The sequence below is a fragment of the Prosopis cineraria genome, unplaced genomic scaffold (assembly GCF_029017545.1).
Source record: "Prosopis cineraria cultivar Desert tree isolate PC_DT_omini unplaced genomic scaffold, ASM2901754v1 PC6, whole genome shotgun sequence".
Taxonomy (NCBI): Eukaryota; Viridiplantae; Streptophyta; class Magnoliopsida; order Fabales; family Fabaceae; genus Prosopis; species Prosopis cineraria.
The window spans coordinates 11,520,628-11,533,371 of record NW_026555337.1 but is presented as its reverse complement, the minus strand read 5'-3'; the positions used below and the strand labels follow the sequence as shown (position 1 = coordinate 11,533,371).

General features: G+C 29.2%; 1 protein-coding gene across 1 annotated transcript; it reads left to right on the top strand.

Annotated features, from left to right (window-relative positions):
* Window positions 1-1,972: 1,972 nt before the first annotated feature.
* LOC129313879 (60S ribosomal protein L18a-like protein) lies at window positions 1,973-8,379 on the top strand. Its single transcript, XM_054957276.1, has 5 exons — window positions 1,973-2,061; window positions 3,340-3,566; window positions 5,326-5,401; window positions 6,933-7,044; window positions 8,077-8,379. The coding sequence occupies exons 1-5, from the start codon at window positions 1,973-1,975 to the stop codon at window positions 8,149-8,151; spliced, it is 579 nt and encodes a 192-aa protein (XP_054813251.1). The 3' UTR covers window positions 8,152-8,379.
* The last annotated feature ends 4,365 nt before the right edge of the window (window positions 8,380-12,744 follow it).

The window sequence follows — 12,744 nt, the reverse complement described above, 5'->3', positions numbered from 1 at the left end:
TTGTAGAACTTCAGTAATTAAATATCTGAGCTAATTGCACAATTGGCTTAGCAGGTTGTGAGGCACATTGATATTTGATAGTATATCAGATGAGTGCAAGAATTTAGTACTGTCTTTTTGCTCTATTCAATAAAATTCAACAGTTTAATCAATTAAAATTTAAGTACCATTATTTTTAATTATTTTTTTTTAAGTGTCTTCCTTTGAATCAAATAAAGGGTTAACTGGTTCCATGCATCGTACCGCTTCTTAAATCTAGTTTAATTGTTAATACATGACAATGATGTGGGACAGTGACATTTGGTAATAATTAAAACTTGGACCGATTCTATTTGTAGTTAAAGGAGGAGGGACTGGGGGATATTTTAAAAATCACAAACGGTGGGGGGAAAAAAGTAAGAAAACCAAACAAAGAAACATCACAAAGACCGTGACTTGACCGAATAAGTCTAGTTGCAGGCCAGTGTGTATTCCTTCCGTTTTGTTATAAAGCATTTTGTAAAAAAAAAATTTTTTGTGTTATCCCCAAAAAAAGGGAATTTGTTGTCCATGATATGAGACATATGAAGGGTTATTTTTATTTATTACTTCTTCTATTTAAAAATATAGATAACCAAATCTTATTTATCAATAAAATAGTTACTTATCTTTAAATTAACAACATCTTTTCATATTTATCATTATTTAATAAGATGTTTTACTTTAAAATAAATATAAATTGACTTATTTATTATGTGCACTTTTAAAAAAAGTATAATAATTACACTTTAAAATATTAAAAATATCTTATATTTTTTTAATATCTCATCTTTCAAAATATATTTTACATATGTGAACGGAGTGTTATTTTTCAGTTTAATTCAATTGTAAATTTAGCTTTATGATTGTATAATGTGTATCTCTCTTTTTATCTTTAATAGAGGTAAAGTTGAAATTTTTTTCTATTTTAAAGCATATTTAATCAGTTAACTGTAATCTAATTATACAAAGGCGTCTTATATCAAGAAGTAAAAGACGCATGTTTTAATTAATCCAGGATGTGGCTCCTTCACTGTAACGAAAGATTATGGTCCTTGGGAAGGACTTAAAGAAGACTAAGTGTAATAGTGGCTTCTACAATAATACAATATTAAAACGCAGTTCCAAAAGAGTCTCTCCTCCACCATCTTTATTCTTCAGTCTAAACTTGAAGTTGCAGAAAAGAAGAATTTCTCATAATGGAAGGTTTTCAACATTCTTCTTCTTAATTATTTCCTTTCTTTCTCCTCGTTTTCTTTTTCCTCTTCTTCGTAGCTTCGTTTCTTGTTTTAACTGTTAATTTCCTTAAGGTCTCTTTGCTTGCTAAAGGCAACATGATTATGAAGCCAAGTTGTGTTAGAGAATAACCTGACTATATATATATGGTTGGACTTTTATTTGACTTTGACTTGATCATGACTATGTTTCTTTTTAGCAACAAACGTGAGTGCTTGTGTGGCGGTTGAGTTCTCGTGCTCATTATTGTAGTTAGATCTGAATAATCTAAAATCGATTTTAATGGTTTAGATTTAAAATTTTTAACATGTAATTTTTTATATGAAAAATTAGTTTTTACTAGAGTGACAATTATAATATCATCTTCATTTGATTTAACTACATATAGTTGGACTTTTATTTGATTTTTATTTGATGACTGTATTTCTTTTCAGTAACAAAAAAGAGCAACACTCATTGATGTGATGGGATTTTGATCATCAAAAATTAATTTTAATAGTTTAGATCTAAAATTTTTAACATTTAATTTTTTATATGAACAATTATTTTTTTACTGGAGTGACAGTTATAAGATTATTTTTTTATTTTAAATTGTATACCTGTTGAAATAAAAAAATTGTTAAAAATATAAAAGAAAATAATATTAAATCTATACAATCAAGATTGATGCTCATCTCACAACAAAACTGAATCCCATACTATATAATGCTTGATTTTGATGCACTTCCCTTTGTGTGTGTGTTTTTGGTCAGATCATGCAGTTGCTGGAACAGAGTCACAACTTCGAATTCAAAGTCTTGGCAACTTGTAAGTAAAAAATTTAGGCCATGGTCTCTGAATTTAGATAATGTATGGTACATGATTGGGATTTTTTTTTCTTTATTTTCCTTTAGAATTCATCGAGAGGAATATGATAAACCAGGGCTATATGAGTTCAGGGGAAAAAAAAAGGATTAAGTTGGATTTGGGAAAAATATCAATCAAGAATCGCTGAAGAAAATTTATATTAATCAATGATTACTTGTTGTCAAAATTTGAATGGATACTTATCGATTTGTGTTAGTTTTTTATTAACAAGTATTTATTCAAGTTTTAATAATAACTTATTATAAATTAACAATAGTTCATTTAAATTATTTTTATATAAATTTTAACAACAATTAATCCTTGATTGATATAAACTTTTTCCGACGGCCCTTCATCTCTATTTTCCCTTTCCATTTTTATATGATTTGGGACAACCAACTCAACTAAAGGTGGGTTATGGGCTAAATGACCAGCTCACTAATTTTTACATTATTTTTATAAAAAAGTTTCAATTTTTTCCAGAAGTTTCAAAAAATGTTTACACCTAAATCATACATGTCAGTAGTCCATGTAGCTCAAACTTTACATTAAAACATAATTATATATATATATATATATATATATTAATAAAATAAAAATAAAAATTCATCATAACAAAAATATAATTATTCACCATCATAATTCGTGATTTAACACAATAACCCCTAAAATAAATATACGAATCATGTCATGCTCATCAAAATTTAAGTGAAACACTACGGGAGGGTCAGACAAGATTTAAAATTTTAAGTTGTTTTTTTCTTTTTTTTAATTAAGTGGTTCAAGAAATTTTGGATCTTTTCTCCTTTCCTCTTAGATTTTTTCATTAACTCTAACTTATAAATGTTGAGTATTAACCCCTTTTGATTATTCAGGATCTAAATGGTATGAATTAAAAAAAAACGTATTTGTTTAGATCAATTTTTTCTAACTTAATTAGACCCATGTAGCAAAGTTATTCAAATTTTCTGCCCTCATATATATATATATATATATATATATAACAATTTAATTTAAAAAAATTACCCAATCTTTAGCTTTCAAATGACAATATCGCACAGATTAAACAATCGAGTTAATGGTCAAAATTATCCTCAATAAAAATCATTAATATCTATCACAATATTAATTAATTAATTATTGATCTCCTCTCAATAAATTAATTACAGAATTAATTAAATTAAAAATGTTTTTTTTTAAAAAAAAAACAAAAGCTTTTGCTGACCAATGGAGTCACAGAGACCAAACAAAGGAGAGCAAAGCCGATGACGGTAAAGCCGTATCCAGCGTCCACCACAGGCACTATCCTTCGCCGCCGCCATCGTCGCCGCCGCCGCCACAGTACCCGCCACTTCAGTGCGGAGCCTTCCAAGGCATCTCCAACAACCATCCGGCTCCTCAACCGCCAATCAGCTACCATCAGGCGGTGCCATCTCCAGGCGCCGTCAACACATCTCATCCTCATGGTATGTTTCTAGGCGTCAGTTTCCATTTTTCTTAATTCATTTGCTGTCTTTGTGGATTTGATTGGTGCTTGGTGATCACTATTATAAAATTTCTGACTTTTTAATTCCGGATTTCTTTGATTTGATGCTCTAATGAATGATTTGAACTGGTTTAGTTGTGTTCCATCTGGTTAATTGGTTGCCATGGAATGATTTCGATCCAGTTTGTTGGGCTTATTTGATTTGCTGAGTTTTATTTCAATCCATTTTGTTGGGCTAATTTGTTAACAAGAGTTAATTTTAATAGTTAGTTACTAAAAAAAATATCTCAAAAATTACTGACAAGGGAAGAAAAAATATGACTCAAAAATTACCAACAAGGGTTTAAAAAATTATAGAAAATGATTAAAAAAAATTCTTTATCCTTTTCACTACTTTTGAAATTCTTAATTTTTTGATTAACTAACAATAAAAGTTAATTTTTGTTAATAGTAGAGTGATATTGCATCACTTTCAAAAGTTTAAGGGAAGCATTATGTCAAAAATAAGTTTAGGTCTTAAAAGCTCTTGAATCTCTAGTTTATAGGCCAATTACCATTTAACTCTTTAATTTACATGTGAAGATTAATTATGAAAAAAAAGTTATCATTTTTTTAAAAAAATTCAAACATTCTTATACATGTAAAAAAATTCGATTATCACATGGAGTTTCAAAATAATTAATTGCCAAATGAGGCTTCAAATAATTTCTCTCACCATAGAGTCCAATTGTGTGTCAAATCTTTTTTCACTTTAGTCGAAAGTTGAAACTGGTTCTTCAATTCTGAAGGAACTGGCATGTATCCAGTGCATCAATGTAAATATTAAAATTAACGGCATTAGTTAATTAACATTTTTAATGAGAAATATCATTATAGCTAATCTAATTTAAAGATTTTAAATTCTCATTCACAATATTAACATGCAGTGCTAATGTATTACTGATTGGTTAAAATGACAATCATTAATGTATAGTGCACTATGGATAATAAATAAGATTTAAGGCATCGTATCGATATATGTGCTCGGTAATCGATGCTAATTAAAATTCCCTGTATTAATTATGATAAAATTAAACTTGTCCTCGTTTATCTAAATAATTAATTTTTAAATTTCTTCAAATTAAAAAAAAAAGTTGCATCTACAAAATGCTACATATATTTTAGGACTAAAACTTAAAATTCTATGATAAGCTGATACAGTTAACTCCCTCGCAGTTAAACCAAGTGTCCATCAGTCATCTGATGCTGCTCTAAATGAAGTGATAAAAACTTTCAGAGCTGCTTCATTTGTTGACTGATTATATGCAGCTCAGGACAATGATATTATAGTTTGCTTAGCTTGGATGCAATACGAGATGACCAGTTAATGTTAATTTTTTATGTGCATTTAGATGTACAGATACCATGTAGTTAATTGCCCTTCATGTTTGAATAAAAATTTGCTTTGAGGTAAAACTCCAAGGCTTAAGTGCATGTTTTGCATGTTTGGTTTATGGAAAAAATTTTCTAAAAAGGAAATAAATAATGTATTTAGAAAGAAAATGGGATAGATACATTTACCCTTTCCTATCTAATGAACACTTTTCAACTTACCAAACATTGCATTAGTCTCAACACACACACACACACACACACACACACACACACACACATATATATATATATATATATATCTTATTTCTTTTCCAATTAACATGATGCTTGCTTTTGAAACATTTTCCTTTGTGTTACTATTTCAGGTTATGCAGTCACTGGAGGAATGCCTGTGACAGAGAGTCAGCTTCCTTGTTGTGGTATTGGCTTCGGTTGGTTCATGTAAGTAATTATACTTTACATTTCACGTCATTGATTTAATTTGTAGGTGTATGAGGTTAGATTTTACTGTTTGTATTACGGTATCATAATCAAGTAGGTTTGTTTTTTGTTTTTTTTTTTATCGGTTTATTTGGTTAGTTTTAAATGTTTTGATCACCATATATGTTAGCTCAGATTCTGTTAGAGCCATACTACCTTGACTTGTTCTTTTTTTGCTTAAATTTCGTTTTCTTTTTCTTCCAATTTTGTAAATTCTTATCTCAATTTATATTACACATTGAGTATAAGGAAAACACTATGATTTTCTTTTGTTTTTGTTTTTTTTTTTTTGGGATTGTTTTCAGTGAGGTTACAACATGCACCAAAATTACCATGCAATTCTAATGTCATCTCCTAAGTTTATACTCTCTCCATTTTGTATTATAAGAGAAAAAATAGTTAAATCATTAAAATGATCTAAAAATTAATGAGATGACTTTTCAAGTTTATCTCTATTTAAAGGCATGATTTTAAAAAGAAAAACTCTTGGCAGTTATATAAATAGGATGATTTTTTGGGGGAAAAAAGCTAATTAATACTCCATTTTATGCAAAGTGACCCATATGTAGGGCTATCAAATTATTTTTGAGAGTGACTAATATATAAGATCCGAGAATTATAATAGTGAGGATGCCCTACTGAACTTAAATGTAAAATTAATTAAAAATTGTGATAGCTGATATCATTGCTAGCAAAATTTTCTCATTATGCATGGTTTTAAAGGATTAATCCATAAATGTAGTAAAAAAAACTTATTATTTTTGAAAATTGTCCTCCTAGTTTTCTCTCCTCCCTATTTTCTTATTAATTTTTCCTTCAATCCAAACTAAGCATAAGGTTGATTTTGACTCTACTGAAAATTTGGTCATTTCTTGATACCCTCATTCCTGAACATCAACTAAAGTCGTTCCCCTTGGAGGCAAATGGGAATGGATTTATCCTTCTAGTAGATGTTTTCCCGTTTCTTATATAGTTTCATAAACACGAGGAACCTGTAAAGTTTTAGCTTTGTTTTTCGTTTAATCACATATTTGATTTTCTTATCCCTCTCTTTTCCCCCCTCTGGTTATACCACTGTTATAAGTCTTATGTGGGGAAGCTTCATAAGCAAAGTGGCATTTATAAATTTAAAGAATTTTTCCATCCAATAAGCTAGTTTTTTTATAGAATGAGTTTCTCTTTAGACTTGTACTCATAACATTTTATTAATGCTTTATTTCATTAAAAAGCTATTGTTGAGGAGAGGGTTATCCAAAAATAGGTTCTAATTGGCAGGAAATCAAGTGAAATGCCATGGATTTGATTCGCTTAGGATATTAGCTCTCGAATGGGGTGATATTTTTTTGAATCTCATTTCATGAAGTTTCATAAATAAAGTAAGGTTTATAAGTTTAATAGACACTTTTATTGAACTTACACTCACAACACAAACTAACCACTTTTGATAGTTTATATTGAGTTGTTGATTCCAAACGTTTCTTTTCCTGTGAAGGTTTATAATAGGTTTCGTCCTTAGTCCAATCCCTTGGTACGTTGGAGCATTTCTACTTTTTTGCAAAATGGACCCCAGAGAGAGATCTGGACATATTGCTTGTGCAGTTGCGGTAAGTGGTTCACTTTTTCCTCCACTTTTAAATTCAAGTTATAGATGAGCATGGAATAATGTGAATTTCTCTTTTTTAGATGCAATATTATTTCATTAATTTTATTTGCCCCTCAAATTGTGTTCCATAATTCATCAGGAATAATACCTCACTTTATCTAATGAGATTTTTTTATCTTTTTTTGGGTAAAATATAAAATTCATTTACTAAAAATATACATGCATCTTGGGAGGGTCCTATTTAATTTGTATGGCATCAAAAACTTAGGATGAATAAATCAAACAACATTATACAACTAATAAGGAATGCTTATATAGAAAGATAAATAATGACAATAAGGCATCAAAATAAAGAATTATGGCTGACGAAGTTTTTTGAAAAATAAATTGCAAATATTAATTAATTTATATTTGTAACTGTTTGAATTAATATTAATAATTTATTTTTAAAAAATTTGTTAAAAACCTTATTGTCATAATTTTTATACTTTGGGACTTTATTATCATTTTCTCTAAATACTATCTAGCCTTCATTCTCAGATATTCAACCTGCTTGTCAAATGATATATCATAGAATGCTTCTTTTAATTTTACTATACTTGTAGGGGAAAAAAAACAGAATATGTTCAATCTATTAAATTCTGATAAGCCAACACAATCAATATAATCCAACCTGCAATCAGTCTAAAAAGGTGACGTTACCTTCGAGTACATCTAGCAAATAAGTGCATGTTTGACACAGAAAGTATTTTCTAGAAAAAATGAGATATGCCTAAAAAAAATAGAATCGATGCATTTTTTTTAAATTTTTTTAAATTATTCTTACACTTATGACTTACCAAACATTGCACAAATTGTTCTCCTGTTTTCTCTTTTGTCTCACAAAAAGTGCATGGATCATATAATTAATTTGTTTGCCAAACATTCTCAAAATTAAAATTTCATTTGGTAATTCCCAAAATCAGTGTTTTTCAAATAAACTTCATTTATCATTACGAGATCTAATATAGTGAGAGATTGATTTATTTTGCAGGCTGTTCTTTTTACGATTGCCATTATTGCCATTATTATTATGGTGAAAAACACAGGAAGTGGTGGCTCTCGTTAATTTCAGATGAAGAGTTATGAAGTGTGATAAATACTGCAACTTGCACTTTGGGTATACGTCTTTACTTAATTAAGGACATATTCATGTGTTGTTGGTAACTCCCTCCACTTGCAATTTGTCTCGTTTGATTTGTCACAACTTACATCGTGGCATGTTGTGGACTTAAGATAATAATTTTAACTGTGATCATGTGCTTGTCATGACAAGTGGAGGCTATGATCTTTATTACTTGTTTTGGCTTTGATTTTTAAAAATTCATATAAACCCACCCGGTTAAATCAATAAAATATTAAATTAGTATCTTGATCAGTTTAATAAAATATTTTGTGTATAATTAAATTGATCATGGTTCGACTAAAGTTTTTTGAACATTAACTATTGAACTAGTATTTTGACTGGTTTAATAATCAGTTCGGTTTTTAGTACCTTGCTAATTATGAGAACAATGACATTAAAGGGCTAAAAGATTGATGAATCAAACTTAAATAAGAACCAATGATCCTTTAGTGAATTGATTTGAAAGTTTATGACTCTTATTTCTTGATTTGCAACTTCAAAACAAAAATTGGTAGGTGATATTTGCTAATTGGTAAAAGAAAATCTTGTCAAATATATCATTAGTTGCAAATCATTTTCATTAACAAATTAAAAAATTTTATTTATAAATTTTTTGTTTTGAGGATTGCAAATAAGGGTATGAGAGTAGCAAATCATAGGAAATTATGATAAATTTGACAAGTTTTTTAAGTAAATAATTAGTGAATTTTAATTGTAAATTCTTCTTTTGATAATTGAAAAATTATGGAATGAGAGAAACAAATTTTTAGACCAGTTAACCAAAGAATTTTTTGTCCTTATTTTGGATTTCAAAATCCTTTGATCCTCATTTAAATTTAATTCAATCTTTTGGTGAATGTAGTTCCCCCTAATAAAAATTTGGTCCTTTAATATTTTCTAAATGGTTAGAAACATGATTTGCTGTTGTGCATATTAATGAAGGCCTTGTTTGATGACTTTCCAAATAAAAGGGTGGATTTGGTAAGGGAACAATATAAATTTTATTGTACTAATCATTATAAAAAAATTATTTTCTTCAATTGAGAATGAGCGAATTGATTTTGAAAACAATTTTTCTTCAGCTTAAGTTTTTTTTTTTTTTTGCCTCAAGAAAGTTCAAGGTTAAGATTTGAGACGAAGTCAATTTACTTTTATTAATTTTTCGTTAAAATATGCATTTAATGCTTTAACTTTAAACAATGTTTCATTTTAATCTCTTAATTTTATAAAATATTTTTTCAGTCCTTTAATCTTAATATTGTTAGTTTTATCTTAAAAAATTTTTACATTGAACTTTTAAATATTGACAAAACATTCTTGATGTAAAAAATAACAATTAAGTTTAATTTTTTCAAAATAACAATTATTGATGTAAAAAATAATCATTTGAAACTAATAATATTAAGATTAAATAATTAAAAAGATATTTTAAAAAATAAAGGATCAAATTGAAATCTTATATAAGTTATAAGACTAAAAGTATACTTTAGCCATAATTTTTTTTTGGGTAAAAACTTTAGCCATAATTTTTAACTGATTAATATTGCCGGTTATTTAATCCGTTAAAGTGTTTATTGGACCATCAATGATCAGATTATAATTATATTTCTAGTTTTAGTATGCTGATGATTATCATTATTTTAAGCAAAAGATACAAATAAAATAAAATAAAATAGATTTCAATTGAACTAATAATAAAAGTTGCCCAAAATGAAATAATAATAAAATATAAGAGTAGCTATGTTTTGTGTGCAGCAATTTATGCGATATGGCAAGTCCTGAAAATCCCAATTGTGATAGGTTATATTATAGGGTGATAAATGATCTCAAAGTTAGATTGATATTTTAATTTTAAACATAACTCTTAAAATTGTAAGTGATATTCCTGTTTGTAACTATATACCTATATTTACAACTTTTTTTAAAAAAAATTGTTAAAGACATGATTGTTATTAATTCAATTTTTAAATCTTAACCCTACTAATTATAATGAATGATACCTAAAGCATAAAAAACTTGTTAATTTATACTCCCTCTAGGCATATATATTTATAAGAAACAACTTATGTAGGCCCAGAGGTAATATATAATATAAATTTATATCCTATACCAATGAATTTATGGTAGGGTTATTTGAAGGTAGAAGAATAAATATCTGTATATGACTTGAAGTTTAAGAGATTTTTGTATGATTTAGCCAAAATAAAAATAGATAAATATGGGTAACGATATTCCTTTCACTCTCTAGTTTTACTGAGTCAACAAACTATAATGACTTAATTGTTTCAAGTTAAGAAACTATAAGAACTAAGTTATTCTAAATTATAATTTAGCAATTAAATCAGTAGTTGGGAAAATTTTTAAAGACTAAAAATTATATTTTCTCTTGCTCATATCGCATATTTGATTCTCTTCCCCCTCCCTTTTCCTCTCTCTGGTTACACCACACTAGCCAATTCTAGTAGTTTATATTGAGTCATTGATAACATTTCTTCTTCTATGAAGGTTTATAATTAATGGTGGAGCCAGAATCCTAGGCTAGAGGTGAATTTTTCTTTACTATATTCCAACCAATTTTCAAACTCACTAAACCAAATAGGACAAAATCTTCTCATAGAATTTTAAAATTTTCTTTGTGAAAAATTATGTTAGGTAGGTTGACATGGTCTTTTTTGCAAATATGCCCTTCATACCTTGGTCATTAGGATGATATGATGAAATTTTAATTCTTTTTCCTAGATGAGATTGCAATTCTTGCAAGTTTGTTTCAATTTGTTGTTCTAGTTGAATACTCAATTCACAAGGCTTTGATCAAGATGGTTTTTCATTTGATAACAACTTTCACTTAAAAAATTATCTCCATTTTCTATTCAAAATTGACACAATTTGTAATTATTCAATTACAATCTTATAGATATCCAAAACAAAAGAGATGACTAAAAAACTATATTTATGAAACAAAAATAGATACTTGAAAACAAAATCATATAACTCAAAGGAAAAATTGGTGAAAAGGACTTTGTTAGAAGAAAAATTAGCCCCAGGAACCAAATGTAATTGAAGGACCAAAGTAGTATTTTATTCATTAAATTAAAGCCGGTAATTTGGGCCGAGCCCGACGGGCCAGCCCGAACCTGCCCGAAAAATTTAGGGCCAAGCCCGAAAAAAATATTATTTTTTATTGTTCGGGCCTATTCGGGCAGCCCGAATAGGCCCGAGGAAATTCGGGCCAAGCCTGATCGGGTTTGGGCTTGGCCCGAATACCCGAATAAAAAAATAATTTTTTAAAATATATATATAAAATATGATAAATATTAATTAATTTTTCAAGTTTTATATTGTGAACACCGTATTTTGTCCGGGCATTTTTTTAAAAATAATAATAAATAACCAAAAAATATATAAAAATACAAAAATTTTAATCCTTTTTAGGAAAATAATAATAATAATAATCATCATCATCATCATCTAACAAAAAATCCTCTCTCCTTTTACCTTAGATAACCCTTCTCTTAAAAGAAAATTAATTAAAAAAAAATACTATGAGATATCTTAATAATAGATTAAATAATAAAATAAAATAAAGTAAAGAGGTAGTATCACGTGCATGCCAATTTGAACTGCCCAGCTTCAGCAACAAAAACACAGCAGACATGAAACAGACAAAAAGAAGGAAAACGAGAGAGAGAACAGTCAGCCACGCATGCACGAAGAGAACGCCGGAAAAACGCACGAGCAGACGCAGAAAAAAGGAACTTTCAGCCATGCAGAGAAACCAGAACACGTCAACACACAGCCACAGCTACACAGAGAAAAATGCAGGAAAAAAAACAAGCAGAGACGCACAATGAAAGGAAATAGAAACACGCACGTACATGAGAAAGCAGAAAGAAAAACACGGCGCCAACACATACAAAACACACACAGAAAAAGTAGAGGCATGGACACGACAGAAGAAAGAGGGAAGCAAAAAGACAGCATCCACACGCAAAGAAAAAGAAGAGCCATGCAGAAATGAAAACAGAGCAGAGAGCTTTCGGCGCACGCAGAAAATGCAGCGGAAGAGAAGGGAAAAGGAAGAAGTAGAGAAAGGGAGTAATCATTCAGCTCTTCCATCCTCTATATAAGGAGTGACAGGGCTGGGAGAAAAGAGGAGGGGACGGAAGAGGTGAAACAGAAAAAGAAAGACCGAGAGGACTGAAAACAAAAAAAAACAGAGACAGAGGAGAGTTCGAAAAAGGAAGAGAAGAGAGAAAGAAAATAGAGCAGAGAGGAAGCAGCAGAAAAGGAGAGGAAAAATGGAGAAACGGGGCGAGAAAAACTGGAAGAAGGAGATCAGAAGTAAAAACAGAGCATAGGAGAACCGAGAGAGAGCACGAGGACGAACGAAGACTGGAGACGAAAAGAATAACAGAGCAACTGGAGAGAGAGAGAAAGTGTGGAAGGAAAGGGAGAGAATCACCTAAAGCTCTGCGTCGTTCATCATTTTTCTCTCCTCCTTCATCCGCGTGAGCATTTACCGCTGCTTCGTCAAAC

Coding starts and splice junctions, on each gene's coding strand:
- LOC129313879 (XM_054957276.1), top strand. CDS start 1,973: ATGCACTTCCCTTTGTGTGTGTGTTTTTGGTCAGATCATGCAGTTGCT. Junction 3,567..5,325: donor CAACACATCTCATCCTCATG/GTATGTTTCTAG, acceptor TTACTATTTCAG/GTTATGCAGTCACTGGAGGA. Junction 5,402..6,932: donor ATTGGCTTCGGTTGGTTCAT/GTAAGTAATTAT, acceptor TTTCCTGTGAAG/GTTTATAATAGGTTTCGTCC.